Source organism: Rhineura floridana, chromosome 1 (genome assembly GCF_030035675.1).
Source record: "Rhineura floridana isolate rRhiFlo1 chromosome 1, rRhiFlo1.hap2, whole genome shotgun sequence".
Lineage (NCBI taxonomy): Eukaryota > Metazoa > Chordata > Lepidosauria > Squamata > Rhineuridae > Rhineura > Rhineura floridana.
The window spans coordinates 120,289,401-120,312,034 of record NC_084480.1 but is presented as its reverse complement, the minus strand read 5'-3'; the positions used below and the strand labels follow the sequence as shown (position 1 = coordinate 120,312,034).

The window sequence follows — 22,634 nt, the reverse complement described above, 5'->3', positions numbered from 1 at the left end:
AGCCCACATCCTGTGGGCACTGAGCTCTCAATGGGCTTTTTGGAATTTCCCCCACTGTATTTTTTCTAAAGTTTATTTTGTACTTCTGCAAACCTTGGGGTTACCCCATGTCTGCTGAAACCTCCCTCTTGTGTATGGCTGTTGCCTTTTTGGCTACTTAAATGCATTTAGTGAACTAAATCAGAATTAGAATAGAAGATGAGGATGTTCTGTGTCCTTATTTAACAGAGAAAGTGACCTCTTCAGCCTTATTTCACAGAAAGTTGCGTGATCTCCAAGTTCCCAAGGTCATATTTGCAAGTGCTGGCAGTTAGGGAAACCTTGCTCTGATGTGTGAACTGAGAAAATCTGATATGGAAATCACCAGGGGAAAACAATAAATATGGAACAGCAGGATTTCCTTTGTACAGTTGACTGTACTTCTCTGGTCATAAAAAGCACACTTTACTAGCTAACTCTACTGTTATTGTTTCATATCTCCTATGAATAGGACCTTTATCACTTTTTAAAAAACAACTTGTACTGAAAGTCTGGGTAATATTCTGGACATGAGTCAAATGGTAAGGGTTGGAGCAGATTTTCATTGCTCTATAAGTATGATATGCCTAGGTTATCGGTTAGGTGTTCAGTCTGTTCTGGATCAGATTGCACTGCCCTTAGAGCAGGGGCACAGAACCTGGTGCTCTCCTAATGTTGCAGGACTACATTTCCCATCATCCCTGGCCTCTGGCTGGAGCTGATGGGAGTTGGAGTCCAACAACATCAGGAAGGCCATAGGTCCCCCATCCATATCTTAGGATCAGCAGGTTCTCATTCTGGGAAGCCATGAGACACTGGCTGTGCCTTTGGATACCTAAGAGGCTTCTGTGTCATGAAGCATCTTTTGCTCTCATTATCCCTGACCACTGGACATGCTGGCTAAGGCTGATAGGAGCTGGAGTCCAACTGCATCTGGAGGGCTACTTGTTCCCAACCCGATTTAGCAATAAGCTTCTTACCCCGCCTTTAGAGACCCAACAGCAAGTTGCTGTAAAAAAAGGGTGCTGGTGTCAGTCTTCAAAACCCAAAATGGTAGAAAATGATGCTTTGAGGTATAGGTTCTCTAAGCTAAGGTATTAATGATTCCATTCAGGCCTCACTAGGTTCAGAGGAAAATGCAATATATAAATGGGCATCATCTGCATATTGATGACAATAGGCTCTAGATCAGCCTTTCCCAACCTGTGTGCCTCCAGATGTTGTTGGACCACAACTCCCATCAGCCTCAGCCATTGCTGGCTGAGGCTGATGGGAGTTGTGGTCCAACAACATCTGGAGGCACACTGATTGGGAAAGGCTGATCTAGATCCTTATGCAGTCTGGACTGCCTGCCCCACTTCTTCAGTTTGATTGAGCAAGTGATTTGGCTCTTCAATTAAACTGCTGCTGTCATGTCTAGCATTTCACGTAGCTATCACACTTCCTATAGACACAGAAAAAAAAAGAAAATTGAAAGAATGTATTTCCAGTTTTCCTTCCAATAAAATTGTAACAATAAAAAGAGAATCAACTTTTCCCCCTCTGCCTTGTTGGAAATGTTCATTTTTGTTTCTTGGGAAAGTCCACAATCCTAAACATAAATACATAACATTGTAGTTTCTTTCTAAAATGGGAGATCACATGTGAAAATGGAAACTCCTCAAAATTGTTTGAGGCAGCTGTTTACAGATACCTGATAACATATTATGAGTTTTATGTGTTTTAAATTGTATATTTGTTTTAATGTTTTTGATTGCTGTAAACCGCCCAGAGAGCTTCGGCTATAGGGCGGTATACAAGTGCAATAAATAAATAAATAAATATTAGAAAACAGAGTACTAATTTAGGAATTGATATACCTGGCATTGATATCTATATAAAATTCTTCTAACATTCCTTAAGTAGTAGCTGTCATGGATAGATTTCTTGTCTTTGATTTAATTTCCAACTATTTTAAGTGTTAAGTGTTCATTCCAAGCACAGCAGCATCTCTTTATCTTGCTGCATTATGAATGCTATCCAGTATTTTTATATAGATTGTGCACACACACACATAATATCATTACACATCAGGAAGACTGTATTTCTGCTGATTCTTAGAAATATGTGGGGCATGTGGGGAAAGAAACACTGGGGATGTTTATCAAATGTTTCTACTTTTCTCTGTGCAGCAAAAGTGGGTAATACTGAAGGAGAGCAGGTATCAAATTAATATTTTGGCATTCTCACAGTACAATTCTATACATGCCGACTCAGATGTATGTCCCACTGAGCTTAACAGGGTTTACTCCCAGGTAAGTGGGTAGAGGACTGAAGCCTAAAAGTAACAAAAAACTCACCTATCTCACCCATCATTCTTTGTGGTCTCTTTACGTGACAGGTAATTAATCTACAGCTGCCTTTTGCAACAACCCTCCAGAAGCTTGCAACCATGAGCCCTCTAAGAAGATTATTTTTCATATATACAAAGAGAAGCCAACATTTTCTGGTTCAAATTCCTGGGTCTGTGTGATAATCACATAGAATTTCAGTAGGCTGGGGAGATTGGATCTCCCACTGAAAAGCCACAAAAAGTTAAAAGCAACTTTGTGTGTTTGGAATTAGATTTTGCAGTAACAGTATTGGTGGTTCCTTGGAAAGACAGTTCCTTGGAATGAAGTCACTCCCCACACAACCCAAAGTTTCCATCAGGCCTGCTGGGGAGAAAAACAGTAGAATATAGGTGAATTTTAAACACCTGAACTTACCTATCAGCACAGAACTCCCAGGACTCAGCACTTTTCTTGTTCCTGAAGGAGATGTTATCACAGAAGGAATGCCTGGCCCTGTGATAGATAAAGTTGCTGCCATGTCTTCCAATTGATGGGGGAATTGAGGTGGGTCTGGGAACACATTGAAAAGCCTAAGATACGATAAGGAAGTCTCTTAACCAACAAGGTTAATTTCTGATGTTATTTAGTACCATTCACTGTATTATTTGCTGTACAAATGTGAGCTTCTCAAACAGGACCACATATATTCTGCTTGGATGAATAGGACGCTCAGGCTGCAATCTGGTACATGCCTACTCAGAAGTAAGCTCCATTGGGTTCAATGGGACTTACTCTCAGGTAAGTGTGTATTGGATTGCAGCCTAAACTTGAAACAAAACAACAGGCCTAACAAATGGCATCATTAACAGAACAATTTTCAACTTTGGCAGGCAGACTCCTAACAGGTAGAGTGTTATGTCTTAATAACCAGCAGATGAATAAAACTAATCTATGATACACAGGTTAGTCTATGACCCTTATTAATCTATGAAACTCAGTGTTTCCACTGATATGTATGATAGTGACAAGAAAAATCTTTTAAAAAAAGGATTGATCAAATTCAGAGAAGACTGGTTTATCAATGGATTTAAGCCAAACACTAGTCACAGTCTATCTCTGACTATTAGTTATTGTGAAATAATAAAAAGGGATGGATATTATTATTTACCTGCCTACGATTCTCCCTCTGGTAGCTCTCAACAGAAAGGATGCTGAATTTCATGGATTTGTCAGCCCAGCACAAACATTTCTAAGTAACCTTGGCAACACTGTGAGTTTTCTAACTGACTTCAAAGATTGTCAGACCCCTAATTCAGAAATGTTAACATTCAGCACTTTAAACTGTCCCTTTATTTGATATAAAGTCAACTAAAGACTTGTTCACACATGCATCCTCATCACTCAATGACTTCTGCATCATCTTACGATATGACTGTTCAGATAGGCTCCTGCTCGGAGGAAGGGCGGGATATAAATAAAATAATAAATAAAATAAATAAATCAGTAAATAGGCCATGCTGCCTGACATCAATTCAGGCACAACTTTTTCAGTGGAGTCAGTTCACACATCCAACTGCAAGCCAACAAGTGAAATCAGAATATGCATATGTGAATCAGCCTTTGTACAAACTAGGGATTTGGAGAAGTATCTGTTTTTAAAGACGGTGCCAGAGGCAGACAGAAGGAGAATTCCTGAGGTGAGCCTGCATGCTTTGCCCTAGAAGTCTGAATCAGCAGAGATTAAAAACAAGCAAAGCATCAAGTCCTGAAAAATGAGGTCTGCCATGGGTACTTTCCTAAGATTTGGGAAGCAATAATACAGCATAGGCCTCCAGAATGTGCGCACTTCATTAGCAAATCTACAGTAGCATTTGCTCATTCTAGCCCATCTTTCAGCTCTGAAGCAGCAGGGAGTAGAAGTGGCACAAATATGTTATTAGGAAGGAAAATCCATCAGCAAGCACCATAAATCAGCTCTAGGAACATATTTCCACTCATGCTTTGGACCTGACAATCTCTTTCCATATCACCCAGCTAGACTCAAACTGCCTGCTATCATGAAACACAAAACAAAGTAAACTTCACCCTTTGATGAACTGAGTCCCTATTTTGAGAGCATGTTTTAAAATAAGGGTGACTTCGGTTTTTGCATGTGTCAGTGAGGTGTGAAACTGGTCCATGTCACTTTGTGATTTACCACAGGACTTGCTTCTCCAGTATGAATGTGATAGAGAAACAAGAGGATATTGCCGTCATTTGAGAAAGCTTGTTCTCAGAGAAGGGCCTAGCTCTGTCCTCAATCAGCATGAAAAGCTGACTTAAAATTAAATTTTCAAATAGATGCCCTTCAAGGCCAGAAGCCAGGAAGTGAGTACAGGGAGTGCCATTTCAGATTTCAATAAGGAGGCAAAGAGATTTCAGAGGTTGGTGTTGAGTGTATTCATGGGAGGTTCTTACCATGATTAAAAGGCCCACTCTTTGATATAGTAAATAGGGGGAAAAGAGTGTATTTAAGGCCATCTGTTGAGGCTGTGCATTTTATAATATAGCTATAGTTATAATATAACTATAGTATGCTTACCAACCCAAGTCAGTCAACTTTTATTTGAAAGCAAAGAGATCTGTATAATTAGCATACATATCTAATACATAAGACATTTTAATTGTTATTACCACAGTCACCTAATGTGTAGAACCAGTACACAGGCCACAGCTACAAGTGCTCCTGAGGAATAATTGCATGTGGTCTGAAACATAAGAAAGGGAGAGGGGATGGTCTCTTTCAGGACTGGCCCTTTATTAGGCAGAGTGAAAGGGCCACCGTAGGTGACAGATGTTGGAGGGAAGGAAGTGGTGGTGAGGTGTTAGAAGATAGAGCTGTTTGTGCCATATAGGGATGAGTGAAGCTGTCCTTTTCAGTTTCTCTCAGATTCTCATTTTTCCAATGTAAAGTTCAGTTCTCCACATTTCCACATCAGTTTGATTTTTTTTAAAAAAAGTCATAAAAATCTATCAGCTTCTTCTTAGTGCAGATTTCTCCTAATGTATATGGTTTTGAATTTAGCCTAATATGCACTTTTTTGTAAAGTAATATTTCCTAACACAATGCATTTTTGTATGTTATTTTCAGCAATATATATCTTTTCATGCACATCACCCTAATATATGCATTTTTGTAACATTACTTGGTCAGAGAGGTGGACAGCAAAATTTGGAGAAGTGCCAGTTTTGATGGATGACTGCATTTCGGTGCAGGAATTGTTTAGAAAAGTGCGAATTAGGTAGTCTCACCTTCAAATGTGACCTGGATTGACTTTCTCCCCTATCTCTAGGGCCACGTGGCCTCTCCTGAACTTCCTAAGCAAGTCTGCTGCCCTTACATGAGCTGGAGGATAATGTCCCATCACCGGTGTTGAAGTAAGATTCAGTTACCAGCCCAATTGTGGTATGTGTGTGTGTGTCATCTTGTATTTCATCTCAGGCAGCAAAAAGTCTTGGGCCAGCCCTGTGACCAGTGGCATTTAAGCTCTCAAGTGTTTAACACCTTTACATATTCATAGTGTTTTTTAAAAGAGATGTTACTCTCCACCTCAATATTTTCTAAGTAAAATGGCTATAATAATATTCCAAATATTTTCTTTATAATATGAACCCTAAGCAGAGATCACCAAGTAGAGATTTCATTGTGGCACACCTAATGCTCAAGTTCAAGACCGTTTCCACTTGCTGTCTAACCTCGAGAACCCACACTACCCTAGTCAAAACCTTGGGCAGCTCCTCTCTCATAGTAAAACTGAGGAACAAACTTCACGTGATGTTAGATATGTCTCTGCATCTGTTTGCACCAGGAGGGTGCCATCCAAAGATTAAATTCCCGGTCTGTCCCTGATCTGATCCTGTGAATTAATACACATACTTCTGCATCAGCCGATCTATTTCCAATTTAAAATCACCTTTACATCAAACAACATGACTCGTTTGGCCCTGAATCTCTCACCTTTATACTCTGGCAATGTTGCTATGCCTCTTTGGAGTAAAATATATGTGTGGAAAAAACCTGAAAAGAAATGTTAGCTCTTTAAAAGATAGTGTAAATTTAAGTTTACCCAGGATTAGCAGCTGCGTGGTTTCGGTAATCTCCCCACGGATGTTGGCTGCCCTGCAGGAGTATAACCCCTGATCTGAGAGAGAGATATTTGCAATCTGCAGTGACCCATCCTGCAGGTAATGACCAGGGGCCAGCTTGATTTTATTCCTGAACCAGGTGAGTTCTGCTTCAGGCACACCTGGTAAGAGAATATATTAAAATAAAATTATGAGAGAGATAATTTGCATTGTGTACATTTTGCAAAGGTGTTAATAAGAAAAGCTAAGTAACAAAACCTTTATATACTTCCCCACCCCAAACCCAAGCCTAATATATATATTTTTACAGGTTAGCTTGTTTTCAGAATATTAAAAGTTTATTTATTTATTCTATTTACAGACCATGCTTCAACAATCAGGATCACATGGTAGTTTATAATGTATTAAGAATATAGTAAAATGCAAATCAGTACAATAAAATAAATAAAAACAACATAAAAATTAAAACTCAAAAGTTTAAACATATCATATCCAAGCAGCAGCTGGCAGATCATTGTTAATGACCCAACACAAAACAACAAAATATCCCAAAGCCTGGGTGAACAAATCTTAATAATTTTTAAGTTGTCTATGAAAAGTCAGCAATGAGGATGGTTGATGCACCTCCAAGGGAAGGGAGTTGCACAAATGGGGTGTCACCACAAATAAGTTGTTCAGGGCTTTGAAAGTCTGCATCAATATCTTGAACAGGGTCCAGTAGCGTTAGGCAATTGGTGTAGTATCACTCCACTTTGAGGCCCTGCTCACTATTCTTGCAACCACTTTCTGCACTATCTGCAGCCGATTTTATGTTATTTTAATAATTATTTCATTTGGTATGCTGCTTCTCAACATAAATGTGGCCAAAGTGGCTTGCAACATGAGAGCAAAAAGAAAATGCAAATTAATACAGCATTACGATACAGTCTAAATGCTAATTCATTTCAAACATAAATAACAATCCAAATAAATAATGCATTTTGACAATATGGACACTATAACATTTTAATTTTCATTATTAAACAAACAAATCATTAAAACATATCAATATCAGTTAGTTAAACTGGCCTTCTTCAAGGATAGCTCACATGTAGAGTGCATACAATAATTCAGACTGACTGCTACGTTGATATAGCAACACAGGAAACTCCCTTATACCGAGTTAGATCATTGGTTCATCTAGCTCAGCACTGTCTACAATGACTAGCAGTAGCTCTCTAGGGGTGCAGACTGGAGTCAATTCCCAGCCCTACCAGAGCTGCTGAGGATCGAATCTTTCACATGCAAAGCATGTGCTTTCCCACTGAGCTACACCCCTCCCGTTTTCTAGAAGCACCTGAAAATTTAAAAAATGATATTTATTTTTATTTGTATGCGGCTCCATTACAAAGGCTCTGAGAGTTTTATACAAATAGTTAAAATGCTCAATTTACCACCCCATCCCCAAGGGAGTAGGGAAGCATAAAGTGGAATTTCCTTGCATAGTTCAGGTGTTTGCCCTCTCCCAAAGTGCCCATGCATTACTGAAGGTACGAAGTTTTGAGCCATATTCCTCTAGGAATGTATTTCTCATTTTTTCAGTCTTAAGTCTAGTTCTCCACATTTGCACATCAGTTTGCAATTTTTTAAAAAAAGTCATGAAAATCCATCACCATTTTAATACGTGTCTTCAAAATACACGTTTCTATGCACTTTTGGCTGAAATGTACATTTTTGCAAATCAATTTTCCCTAAAAGAATGCATGTTAATGTTATTTTCATTAATATATGCACTTTTGTAGGCAGTTTACCCCAGTACATGCATTTTTGTACACATTACCTGACTGGAGAACTGCACTGCAAAATTCAGAGAATGCGAAGTTTTAAGGATGGCTGTGTTTTGGTTCTTGTATCGCTTTGGTAGGTGCATCTTTAAACACAAACTGAAATGAATTTCTCCCCCATCCCTACTCTGATGTGCTCTTTTTTCTTCCTCACACATCAGTCAATCTCCTTCCCTCTTCCACTGTCCCTTCTCCACCTCTGGCAAGAGCCAGTGTAGTCATTCTTCCTCAGTGGTTAAAATATGGCTTGTGTTATTGTGCAGGTAGTTTGGCTCCTCATTTTTTTCTCTTTTTCTCTCTCTCCTCCCCTGCATGAGCACATACATGTAAAGTTCTTTCTTCAATTTTCCTTGGTTTTTTGGTGGGTGGGGGCTTCTTGGTTTTTATTGTTCTTTCTTCTTCTTGGTTTTCACCCTGCTTTTTTAACTTTTGCAAACATTAGGGTATATCCCAGCAGACAGATACCTCCCTTTTGCTTCTCAGTAGAGCCATTTTGCATTCAAAGCTATTGGCACAGCCACCCCAAGTTCAGTATCAGAGGAAGCAGTAAGGTTTTCACATGATGCTTTAATGGAGGGGCAGAATCAAGTGGACATTTATATCATCTTCTCCAAGACCAGACAGAGCTCAGGCAGGAACGGACAATTATCCAATACTTCAGTCCAATGCTACCCTCATTCAGACACATTCCCTATTCTGTAATAGACATCTCAGTCCCTACAGCTGTACATTTTTCAGGTGATGAATAAAGATCACATCACTTATGTTCACATTTCTTTTTTTGTAGTTGGCTGCTGCCAGATCATGTGAAACCAAATCCTAAAATCATGACTCTGATCCAAGGTTTCAAAAACATCAAAGGGGAATTTATCTGGATAAAACTAAGGGCTTCAAGATTTTGATACAAAGTGTTGCTGCTACAATCTGCAGCTGCATTTGGTACAGAACAGTATGTAGTTCAGTACTTTTCTAACTTTGATTACCTGTACAAAAGAGCTATCCCCTTATCTCCCCCGTTTCAAGGTAAAAAGAAAAGAATCAAAACCAAATGTCCCACCTGCATGGGGCAAACATCATGGGAAAGAAAAGGAGTGAAAAGAAAGAAGCCATGGCAGTGAGCAGCCACTAAGCTTTCCAGAATCCTTCTCATGTGAACCTTATTCCAAAGAAACGGGCAATGAAACCAAGATCATGGTGATTTGGCAAGAACTTCAGCAATACAAGACACAGATGCAGATGCCAACAGAGCTACTATTCCACGGCAATGGCAGTAGGGGGAGCAAGAGCATTTCTTTAATCTCAGTTCTGTGTTTTATTTTATTATGCATTTGTCACCTGTAGCATTCCATGGAAAGAGGTGAAAGCTGCTCTTAAAATACTAGAAAGAAACAAATCACCAGGAACAGATGGCATACCAATAGAGTTGATACAAGCTACTGAGACTGAATCTGTCCAAATTTTGAAAAAAAATTGTCAACAAATATGGAAAACAAATCAATAGCCCACAGACTGGAAGCATCCAATATACATCCCAATTCCAAAGAAAGGGGATCCCAGGGAATGCAGTAATTATCAAACTATTGCCTTATTATCCCATACAAGTCATGTAATGCTCAAGATTCTACAAAGGCTCTTATCATATATGGAGCGAGAAATGCCAGACGTCCAAGGTGGATTTAGAAAGGGAAGAGGCACCAGAGATCATATTGCAAACATACGTTGGATAATGGAACGGACCAAGGAATTTCAGCAGAAAATCACTCTGTGGTTTATAGATTACAGCAAAACCTTTTATTGCGTAGATCATGAAAAACTATGGAGTGCCTTAAAAGAAATGGGGGTGCCACAGCATCTGATTGTCCTGATGCGCAACCTATACTCTGGACAAGAGCCTACTGTAAGGACAGAGTATGGAGAAACAGATTGGTTCCCCATTGAAAAGGGTGTGAGATGGGTGTATTTTATCACCCTACTTGTTTAATCTATACGCAGAACATACCATACGGAAAGCGGGATTGGACCAAGATGAAGGAGATGTGAAAACTGGAGGGAGAAATATCAATATTTTAAGATATGCAGACGATACCATACTACTAGCAGAAACCAGGAATGATTTGAAATGAATGCTGAGGAAAGTTTAAGAGGAAAGCACAAAAGCAGGACTACAGCTGAATGTCAAAAAGACTAAAGTAATGACAACAGAAGATTTATGTAACTTTAAAGTTGACAACGACAACATTGAACTTGTCAAGGATTATCAATACCTCGGCACAGTCATTTACCAAAATGGAGACAATAGTTAAGGAATCAGAAGAAGGCTAGGACTGGGGAGGGCAGCTATGAGAGAACTAGAAAAGGTCCTCAAATGCAAAGATGTATCACTGAACACTAAAGTCAGGATCATTCAGACCATGGTATTTCCAATCTCTATGTATGGATGTGAAAGTTGGACAGTGAAAAAAGCAGGTAAGAGAAAAATCAACTCATTTGAAATGTGGTGTTGGAGGAGAGCTTTGCACATACCATGGAAAACGAAAAAGACAAATAATTGAGTAGAACAAATTAAACCAGAACTATCACTAGAAGCTAAAATGATGAAACTGAGGTTATCATCCTTTGGGCACATCATGAGAAGACATGATTCACTAGAAAAGACAATAATGCTGGGAAAAACAGAAGGAAGTAGAAAAAGAGGAAGGCCAAACAAGAGATGGCTTGATTCCATCAAGGAAGCCACAGACCTGAACTTACAAGATCTGAGCAGGGTGGTTCATGACAGATGCTCTTGGAGGTCGCTGATTCATAGGGTCACCATAAGTCGTAATCGACTTGAAGGTACATAACAACAACAGCAACAAGGTTATAAAAGGAAGAAGACTTTAAACAGTGAGAGAAAGTGAATGGTTAATAAGAAGCCATGGAATGCTCATCGTGGGATATCACTATGTTTAACCCTTCATATCAGAAAGAGAGAGCTGATTAAAAGGAAGTTTAAGGGCCATATACCCAGCTGGAACATGGGGCTACTGTCTGACGAAAGCATGCGTGGACCTCTAAGCCTTTCATTAAAAAGGCACCTGTAGAAGTAATTTTTTTTTTACTTTAAGCACTTATCGTTGGTGGGCTATATTGCTCATCAAGTAGCAAAATATTTCCCAGTCATTGTTCTACCCCACTATTATTTATGCTTGTTCTTCCTCTAAAGTGGTGGTTCCAAATTTGGGGGTCAGGACCCCCTGGAGGGTCGCAAAGAGCCAAGAGAAGAATTATTTATTGATTTAAAAAAATAATCAGTGGCTGGTCTGTGTACTACCAATGGAGCGTGCAGCCGCTTCTGCCTCCCTTTCCTTCCAGCTGGCGCTGTCAGTTCCCGCCACACTGAGAGCTGAGCAGTACAGCACTCAAATGAGTGCAGCGAGAAGGGACCACCTGGGCTTATTTAAGCTCCAGACCCTCTCCTCCCTCTCTTTTGTCAGTGGCAGTGAGGAAAGATTGATCGAGCTGATTAGCTCTGGCTGCAGAGACATAGGAACCCTGGAAGGAGGCTGCCTACCAAAAAAGTAATGGGATAGAGACCCTGAGCATCCCCCATGCATGTACACCTGGGCACTCATGAAAAATTCACCATATAGTTAACTTACAGTACAATGTATACATGTCTACTCAGAAGTATCTTCATATCTAATGGAAGCTTACTCCCAGGTAAATCAAACTGCGGTTATCAGACCACACTAAAATTATTTTGATGTTTTGAAGCTGTACTAGTTTTTTGGGGGGGACATGGGGCTTTATAGTACAAAGACGCATCATTCTGGTGAAAGGAAGGAAAAAATTATAATACAAGGACAGGCTGCAATCCTATCCAGGTCTACTCAGAAGTAAATCCTATAGAATTCAGTGGAGCAACAGCCATACGCGGGAGGTTAGGCTGAGAGTTAGTGGCTGACCCAAGGCAGTCAGTGAGGCAAAAAATGATGGGTAAAGAAAGTTTTGAAAACATGGAACTGCACATATTCAGTGTATTTTTGTTATTGTTTATCAAGGCTTTGAGTATTTTTTTAATACAGTTGTATATGTTCATTTTAAATTAGGGCTGCCAGGCTCAGGGCCTGAGAATGATTCTGTATCTTTAAGAGAAGAGAAAATTCAGCCACGTGCAGGTTTTCTTGCAACATTGTAATGGGAAAAACTACAAGGTGAAATTCTCCCTTCCCCCTGCACAACTTTTAAAGATGCAGAAGACCTCTTGGAGGCTGGGCCTGGCAACCACAACCTGCACTTGGCTGAATTTTCTCTTTTCTTAAAGATACAGAATCATTCTCAGGCCCTGAGCCTGGCAACCCTATTTTAAATATATTTTAAAAATATTTTAAAATATGTTAAGTTGCCCAAATGTTGTTATTTTTACTCTTAACTTGAGTTCTTTGCATGATTTAGGATTGCACTGGGGGTGAGCAGGGCTCTTGTGTCTTTAACAGCTGTTTGGGAGGCAGAAATTAAATCAAGCCTTTTCTAGTATGGAAATACAATTATGGGGAAAGCTTTACCTGTTGACCTTCTGTCCATTAGACATATTATTACTGTCCTATGGAGCTTCCTGAGCCGAGTACTGAAGAGGAGGCATCATTGTATATAGGTGGAACACTTAAAACCAGAGTCCAAATGCCCTGGCATCAACCAGGCTCTAATAACCACTATGGGTAGTTTACTTTTATCTCCTTCTTTTCATTTCCTTCAAAATTTGTTAAAAGTTGTTTATATTGCTATAACCTGCCCTGGGACCTTCTGGTGAAGGGCAGGTAATAAATATCATCACCGTCATATTTGTTTTTGTGATGAATAAAAGTGACATTATTTAATGCTTCATTATATATATATTTTCAATTAGCAGAAACTAAAATTACAACAGCATCTGGGGTCCCATACTCATAAAAGGTTGGAAACCATTGCTCTGGAGTTCAGAACAGCTTACACTTGGATCCTCATCAGGCTCCCGTTTGAGGCAGTGTCCAGAGTATGTAGCACAATTCTAAACATGTCTACTCACAAATAGGCCCTGCTGAATTCAACAGGGCATAGTCTTAGGTAAGCGGGGTTAGGATTGCAACCGTCATCTGAGGAGTGGAACTGAATTATATGTATCCAAGCCATTCTCTCATATCAGCTTAGACCAGCCTTCCCCAACCTGATGCCCTCCAGATGTTGGACTCCATCGCCCCTCATCCCTGATCATTGGCCATGCTGGCTGGGGCTGATGGGAGTTGAAGTCCAACAACACATGGAGGGCACCAGGTTGGGGAAGGCTGGCTTTCGAATTCAGGAAAGGCTGTAGGGACAAGCAATACCTGATTCTTGTGAATCAAACGAGCTCTTCAACTCTTGCCTCTAGCATGAACAGCAATAAACACTTTGAATTAGGCCTCTCCTTATGGTGTACCTCAGCTGCTCATGCAAAGACAAAAGACAATAAGGTGTTCACACGAAGAGGCCTCAAGTATTAACCGCGGGGCAGGGGGGAGAGAGGGGCATGCCTGGTGGCCACACCGGTTGCCATCACCACTGGGCACACTGGTAACACTCCCACCATCTGTGCATGAGGAAGAGCCCAACATGGATGGTAAGATATGAGGTTGCTACGTGCATCACTGGAGGGGGGCACATCAAGCCCTCATGGCCCCGTGAACATAGGCTGGCTGGCCCTGTGATCCCAGGTTTTGAATGCATTATCTGAACTCCTCGTTAACAAAAGGCTCTTTTGATAACCCTTTCTTAGCAAAAGAGACACAGGGACTAAGCACAAGATGATGTTGACTGTATGGATGCAATTTAATGTGTCTTCACTGACAACTGCTTGCTTGCAGGGTCCTTTCTCCTCATTGCCAGGTCATTGTATTGCGTTTAACCTTGTGTTTGTTTCAAGCCTCAGGTAGTTTCATGCCAAAGTCTGTTGTTTTTATTAATTACTTTTCTATCTTGCCCTTCCTCCCAAACGGAGCCCAGGGTGGCAAACAAATGATAAAATGCTAAAAATATCTTTAAAACAAAACATCTTTAAAAACAATTCTAATCCAGATGCAGACAAGGTACCTACTTAAAAGGCTTGTTGAAAGCCAGAGTCTCTTGTGCCTGAGCACTTTTCTCATTCCAACATGTGTGCAGCGTTCATCAGTCTCACTGCTGGGAGCATGCATCCCGCCCCTCGCTCCCCCTCCATCCTACACACTTTAGTCCAGCTGTTTTCAGCCATCACAATGAATTTAGCAGACTTTTAGAGCAGATGGAGATATAGTCTTTTGAATAACTTTGTGGTTGGTTGGTTCAGACTTATCTCTGTTGCAAGCATCCATGACAAAATTCATGAGGAATTTGGTCTTGAGTATAGGGCCATTATGAATCACTGAGGCTGCAATCCTATATTCACTTACTTGAGAGTAAGCCTCTTTTTGAAATCAATACAATTTAATTCTGAGTAAACAGGTACAGGATGGTACTGTTGCTTTCCTCCAATCTCAGTCTAGTGTGGTTTGTTTCTACTCTGGTTGGTGGAAAGAGGGGCAGGTGCTCAGGAGGCAATGAGGATTTCCCCATAAGTTTAAAAGGACAGGAGAGGATCGTTTAAGGTAGACAAACAAAAGCAAAACTCTGCTTATTTTTAAACTGTAATGCCAACTAAATAAGTAGCATTCCTAAGGAAAATCACATGTTGAAAGGAAAGGGGGGGGAACCCAAGTACACACCGTGTGCACATTTCGTTTGTTTTCTATGCACCAGAGTTCAGCACTGCAGGTGGCCTTGCAGGTGCTTTGAGAATGTCATCTAGTTTCCCCTTGATTCTTGGAAATCAATATGGTTGCAAAGGACTGTGGCTTGAAAAAGGTAGAGGATTAGAGCCTTTAGTCTGCAAGTGCTCTGTGCAAGGAAGAACAATACTGTCATTTTCTTTGTTAATCCCAAAGAGAGCAGTAACTACCTGGGATCCCACCTCAATGCATTATAACACACACCAACAGGATATCCATTCCAACTGGATAGCACCACTTGTGCCTTGCTGAATTTTCAGGTAACAATGTACAACAGCCACATCTACTATTTGTTCCTCATAAGGCAGGTGAGGAGGATAGGAGGGCAAATTAAAAGGCAGGAGCTTGTAGGCAGAGGACCCTTGGCCACACAAAGCAGAAATGATGAAGAAACATTTAACCACAACCTTGTAAAGATCAAGACTTGCTTCAGCTTATATTAATTTTGTCAAAAAGGAACACACTTCTCAGTCCCAACTTTTGCATGGCATCACGGTTGCCAGTGCTTGTGCACATCTCATTGCAAGAAGATGACTGTAGTTCAGGTCCTGTGACCAAGGATTTCCACTTTTTGCAGTAGTCCCTCCCCCACTTCAGAGAGATTGGTATTTTATTTAATTTTATTAAACTTGTATCCCTCCTGTGAGGAAGCTGGAGCAGCTGCATCTGCAAAATTGGGCGAGCCAGAAAGGGCCAGCATAAAAGGAGGGCTAGAGGCTGCTGGGTGGGTGTGAGCAGCTTTAGTGGGTGTGAGCAAAAAGCCGGAGTGCAAAAAAGAGAGAGCGAGAGAGCAAGAGCATGTGGAGGTAACGCCAAAGGAGGTGAGGAATTTGGGAGGTTGGAGTCTTTAGAGCCACATAAGGTTATGAGGATAATATCCCGCAACTTGAGAGATTGCAGGAGGAGGCAATTAAAATGCAAACACCAGGAATTTGCTTGTGTGCAATAATAAACTTTCCAGGATGACTCTAAGAATGAGAATTCACAGTTTTCCTTTTGATGAAAGAAAACTGACTGAGGACCTTTAATTTGTGACTCTTCAACACTGTCCTTCCTCCCAAAGGAGTCCAGACTTGTGATCTTCCCATGTACTCTCCCTTGCAACTTTACACTGCTCATGTGTACAGGCCACTTGTGTGAACAGTGAGGTGTGCAAGACAGCCAGCAATATAATGAATGATTGGCTCTCAGCGTCAATCATAAATTTATCTTGTTTTGTAAGAGAGAGTTGCATTACAGCAGAGATGGGAAATTCTTTTTCCACAGAGGACCACATTCCCTTAGGAGGAATCTGTTAGGGGCCACATGCTGTAGTGAGCAATCCCAGAGCCAAAAGTGGGCACAACAATCCTTTTCACTCTCACTTTCTGCCATCTCAATCTCTGTTTCTCTGCCACCCCCTTTCTGCCTGTTTTTTTTTTTTTGCTTCCTTGCCACTAGGGATGCTGGAGAATTCTGAAAAAAATAGAAAAAGAAGCAAAAATTGCTGCAATTCACGTGTTCACCTGTGGTCAGGAATGGAAATTGATCAAGGAAATATTATCAGTTTTTGTTATTGCTGCTGTGTTTTTTTAAAGTTCACAAATGATATGTAATTACTTTTTTCATTGTTTACACATTTCATTTACATTGAAATTAATATCTAACCAGTTACGTGAGTTACATAACTTAAGTCACTTAAGTTAAATAGCAGACAGTGAGTCAAATAATAGTATTTTGCAGAAACTGAACTGCAGCAGAACGGAAACAGCACTGATTGTGATGAATATAGGTTGGAATGGAAATTGCTGCCTTCAGACATCCGTATTTGTCACCCACATGAAATTAGGCCAATTAGGCTATGTGCAGCCCTGGGGCCATGAGTTGTCCACTCCTGGACTAAATGATCCTTTCCAGCTATAAGAGTCTTAGTGGCCTGAACCTTCCCTCGCTGGTGATATGCTGGACACTGCTCAGCTTAACCCACAGGCTATTTCAAGTCTACATCTGTCCCAGGCCAAACAGCCCATTTGATTACAGTAATTAAAGGCACATTTCTTTTTAAGGAGTGTGCTGCATGAAAGTGCAGCATGTCCAGCTTGGCACTTAAATGTCTTTTCCTTCTTTACCCAAAAGGTGCCCACAAAATGTTATGGCTAGGTGTGACCACTGCGAAGTGGCTACTGAGCCCTTAAGGACCAATCTTTTTTCCAGAGGATAATGAAGTGTCCTAGTCATTTTCTTCCACTCACTGACTTGCCAGTTTTTCTTCTTTACTCATGAATGGGAATGGATGTTGTGTACACTTGCTGTTTGTTATCCAATTAATCTACATACACTGGCTGTGTTCCAGTAAGCAAGTACCACAAGTACAGGCAGGATTTTCCGACTGCTGGGTACATAACTACAGAGGTTGTGGTCCTTTGCCATCCATGCTCAGCAAGGAGATTTGAGTGAATTTTCCAAATTACAGTCACTATGTACTACATCGTTCCTTCTAATGCTGAACTCAGCCCCAGTGTGCTGGTGGCTTTGAGCCAAACAGGGCCACTGAGCAACAGGAAGGATTTACCTGCATGCTTGGGTGAATCCTGCAATTTGCAGGAGTGTAAAAAATCTTTAAAACAACAACAAAACACATTAGTGTAATGAACAACCCATTCCCTGAAAACCCAGAAATACTGCAATTGCATGGCGGAAAGGGGAACAGGAAGGAACAGGGAATGACAAATGCAGAGATATAACCCAGCAAAGTACTTTACTGAGCTGCCTCATGCTCTTAAACTCAAATGACTAGACAGGAGCATGGGAGAGGATGAAGCAGGCATGACAATAGAAAGAGATGGGGAAAAGAGGCTAAATAAACAGACGAGAGATGGAGAAGCCAAGAGTGGGAGCAGAGGCAGTCAGGCGAAGAAAGTCAGAGGGACGGCTGAAGCAGGAACAAGAGATAGCGGCAAATGGAGGGCATGGAGCGGAGGCGGCTAAGCCAAAGAAGGTGGAGGAGGAAAGACACTGAAGGCAGAAATCCTCTCACCTGCAACTTGGCAGCTGAGAGTCACATTTGCTCCTGGGATTGTTTTCACTGTGCTTCCGATATCAACAGTGACAGCAGGCAAGTCCTTGTTGATGAGGGTGGCTCTTGATGTCTTTATCAATGGTTTCCCTGTAAGCACAAGGCACTGAAGATTATAAAACAGATAAAGGAGGAAACAAAAGTTGGGCACAGCTCCTCCTCCTGAAAACAGTACAAGGAACGTCCACAGTCTGTACTTTGTCTTATAGTTGTCCCTGACAGCCCTTCATTAGGACTCCATTTCCTGTCCCCACTCCATAAAAGTTAGTACTTTATTAAAGAGTTACAACTTTTAATTGCTTAGTCAGGACAAATATTTCATTATATCTTTCTTCCTGGTAACGTCTGCAGCCCTCTTCTTTCCATTTTTTTCCTCCCTTAAAATGTTTTAACTTGCTTTGTACAAGTTAACTTATTCATACTTGACCCTTCCTTCTTTGGAGGGATGGAGGTGGTTGTTTCTGATCTTGCACAACCTCATCTAGTTCCAAATTTCATCTCATCCCTTCCCTCCCCCTCCCTATGCCCCATCAAAGTGACATGGATGCTGGTGTGCAAATGTAGCATTAATTTGGAAACAATTCAAAACACACTATTTGGAGAAATAATGCATGGAGATAATTGCTGGGACAACAAAGGACAAACTAAAGTGAAATACAATGAAACTAGTAGCCTTTGAGGGTGGGAAATACTCCAAGAATGTTGACAGCTCATATAAGATTGAAAACAATGTGTCAGTGTGTAAACTAGAGTATGATAACTGCTCATTTGCATGTCAAATCCTATCAAGGCCTCTGTTCTCTAAGACTCAAAAATTTCAAAAATTCTCTCAAACAGGAGAGTACATTATATTGGAATCATAACTAGAGAAACAGAAACCAGTTGCATCAATGACTGAGAATGAGACTGAGAACGATATTTGCTTGACTGCAGTCATTATCCTGATGTCTCAAGTGTGCACCAATGGGACATCTGTACACACATTCACAGCTTATTCCATAATGTTAAGTTACATTCTCCTTGTGTCTTTATTTGGATGTCTCTAAGGTGTGGCCCTAGAAGCTGAAGTTGGCTCTTGCCTTGAAGAGTTAATATAAAAACCTAGAAACACCACCCCTAGTGAGCCTCCATCTAACTTACGTTATCTTCTGGTATTGGGACCAGCCCATTTCTGAAAGTAGAATCACAAATCATAGAATCATAGAGTTGGAAGGGGCCTATAAGGCCATCGAGGGCAACCCACTGCTCAATGTAGGAATCAAATTAAAGCATACCAGATGTCCAGCTGCCTCTTGAAGGCCTCCAGTGGTGGAGAGCCCACCACCTCCCTAGGGAATTGGTTCCATTGTCATACCGCTCAAATAGAAAGTTTTTCCTGATGTTCAGTTGAAATCTGGCTTCCTGTAACTTAAGCCCATTATCCCTGCACTCTGGGATGATCAGGAAGAGATCCTGGCCCTCCTCTATGTGGCAACCTTTCAAGTACTTGAAGAGTGCTATCATATCAGTCTTCTTTCTCAAGGCTAAATATGCCCAGTTCTTTCAGTTTCTCCTCATAGGACTTTGTTTCTAGTCCCCTGATCATCCTCGTTGCCCTCCTCTGACCCCATTCCAGTTTGTCTGCATCCTTCTTAAAGTGTGGTGTCCAGAAACGGATGCAGTACTCAAGATGAGACCTAACCAGTGTAGAATAGAGGGGAACTAATACTTCATGTGATTTGGAAACTATACTTCTGTTAATGCAGCCTAAAATAGCAGTTGCCTTTTTTGCAGCCACATCACACTGTTGGCTCATATTCAGCTTGTGATCAACAACAATCCCAAGATCCTTCTCACATGTAGTATTGCTGAGCCAAGTATTCCCCATCTTATAACTGTATCTTTGGTTTCTTTCCCCTAGGTGTAGAATTTTGCACTTATCCCTGTTAAATTTCATTCTGTTGTTTTCAGCACAATGCTCCAGCCTATCAAGATCCCTTTGAATTTCTTTTCTGCCTTCCAAGGTATTAGCTATCCCTCCCAATTTTGTATCATTTGCAAATCTGATAAGCATTTCCTGCACCTCCTCATCCAAGTCATTAATAAAAATGTTGAAGAGCACTGGTCCCAGGACCAAGCCCTGCGATACGTGCTTGTTACCTCCCCCCAGTTTGAGAAGGAACCATTGATAAGCACTCTTTGAGTATGATTCTGTAGCCAACTGTGGATCCACGTGATAGTTGTTCCATCCAGTCCACTTTTAGCTAGCTTGCTAATCAGAATACCATGGAGCACTTTGTCAAAAGCTTTGCTGGTTGAGATATATTATGTCTTAATGAGTGAGAGAGTTTCTGAATGCTGGCTGGCTGCACACTTATGTTCCAGAAGTAGGATTGCTCATGGGCCAGTAGAAGACAAAATGGATATTGTTGTGTGATTCCATGGGCTCGAGCCCAAGACAGCAGCCTATAATACCTTTGAATTAATCCAGCTATAAATCTACAATGGCAGTAAGAGGAAAAGAACTGTCTAGGAAAGGGTGGGTGGAAGTTCAGAGGGAGCAGGAGGAGGAAGAATGATGGGTGCTTTAGTTGGGGGAATCAACTAAAAGTGTGGAAATCTGGTTTTGTTCCTGTCTTCCCCCACTCCTCAAATTCCACTGCCACTAATTAAAAACTATAAACTGTTATGACAGCATAAATGTAGTCATGTAGAATCGGTAATGCATTAATTCACGTTTTGGGAGTAGCTCACCAAGCACTGTTGTTGGACAGCTTCTGTTTACTTCAGTGGCATTTTGTGGGCTGCACCCTAGTATCCCTTAGAGGTCAATGTAAAGGAATATCTGCCTGCAAACATGTTCAGTACAGTCACAAAAAGTTCACAAAGTTCTGATGCTTTACTGGGTGCTCCTAAATCACAGAGGAGGAAAGAGAACTCAAATGGTAATTGGCCTTTTAATTTCCCTGGTGTTTTTTTTAAATGATCTCTTCATTAGATTAATTATCTGTCAGCTGCTCAGCCTATAAAAAGTAGCAAACTACTCCAAAAATGGAACCACATTTTCTCTCTGGGCCCTCATGTGCTAAATCAATCAAAGAGATGGAGCATTTCATTTAGAATGAACAAAGCTTACCCACTTCCTCCAAAGAAAAGTTCCAGCCTCCAGAAAATGTGTGGTTTGTTTTTTTTAAATACACTTTCATTATCTTATCTGTAGAGCATGGTATCCAGATTCCCAGATGCTGGGTGACTGGGCACCTTCAACTCCTGCTTGACAGATGAGGCTATTCAGAGCCTCCCGGAAAGTAGCATTACCTCAATAAAATTTGACCCACAAGATTTGCATTTGCTAATTTGTTTGCGTGAAAAAATGAAATCAAGACATGAACTATTTTATTGGAAAAGCAACTGCTGGTTACTGAAGAACCAAACACAATCTATCAATTTCATATACTTTTTTGTTTTTGTAGACAGTGATTGATTAGTCTCCATAAGCTGACTTTGATGAAAATGGTAACTTGAATGAAGAAGCCTTCCTCCAAAACAGTATTCTATAGTTATAACCTTTGGAACTTGCCCATCAGGAACATAATAGACTATAAAGGCTGTTTACGGACTGGATTGTTATGCTGTGCCACAAAATGCTAAGCTTTAAAACTCCATGTTAAATCCATTTTTAGATATCATTCCATTGTTGACAGGAGAACTCCATGAGTTATTCTGGTGTTTTATATTACAGTGAAGGGTTTTTAAAACAAAAGAAACCCTATATTCTCCTTATTGCATAACTTTTTAAGGAGACACACACATCTGCACTGATTTTCATTAGAAATACTCCAAAAGTAGGTATGAAACAAAAATAAAATAAAAATGGCTGCATTTAGACATAACCCTAAAACAGGGCTGGGGAACCTCAGATGTGGAGGCTCAATGCAGCCCTCCAAGCCTCTCTGCCTGGTCCTTGGGACTCTCCTCAAGCTACCCCCTTTACCGACCCTGCTTTGTATCCTCGAGTGTTTCCATTTGGCTGAAATTTGTCCTTGAATTCTGATAATGGTTCTTGTATGCCTGGATGGAGGACAGAGAGGAGTCTTTGTGTGTAGAAACCTGTCTACTATAACAAAGGTAAAAATTACATGTGCTCCTCTGCCCGATGTTGCTGTTGCTTCTGCTCTCCCCTGACATGTGACCCCAGAAGGTTACTTAGAAAGGGTACAGCCCCTGAGCTAGAAAAGGTTCCTTATCCCTTCACTAAACCATAGTTTAACTAATAACCATTAGCCATAGCTAATGGCTGCCCATTAGCTACAGGGTCAAGTTCAAGGTTCTAGTTTTGGTGTACAAAGCCCTATACAGTTTGGGACCAGGATACTTGAAAGATTGTCTTATCCCTTATATACCCAGTCGATCACTGAGCTCTGCAGGTGAGGGCCTCCTGCAGATACCACCTTATCAGAAGGTCCATTCCACACAACATAGGAAACGGACCTTTAGTGTTGTGGCACCTGCCCTTTGGAAT

The 22,634-nt window shown here is 40.8% G+C and overlaps 1 protein-coding gene across 11 annotated transcripts in view; it reads right to left on the bottom strand.

Annotated features, from left to right (window-relative positions):
* The window catches only part of ADAMTSL1 (ADAMTS like 1), an 815,531-nt gene that overhangs the window by 25,870 nt on the left and 767,027 nt on the right, over positions 1-22,634 (bottom strand). For 10 of the 11 annotated variants that reach the window (XM_061630623.1, XM_061630637.1, XM_061630631.1 and 7 more), the window contains 3 exons: positions 18,095-18,223; positions 6,437-6,616; positions 2,766-2,900 (listed from right to left, as the gene is read on the bottom strand). In XM_061630623.1, coding sequence (XP_061486607.1) covers positions 2,766-2,900; positions 6,437-6,616; positions 18,095-18,223 — 444 coding nt within the window. Of the gene's footprint in view, positions 1-2,765; positions 2,921-6,436; positions 6,617-18,094; positions 18,224-22,634 lie in introns of all 11 variants that reach the window. The other variant, XR_009763308.1, reaches the window with a different exon arrangement.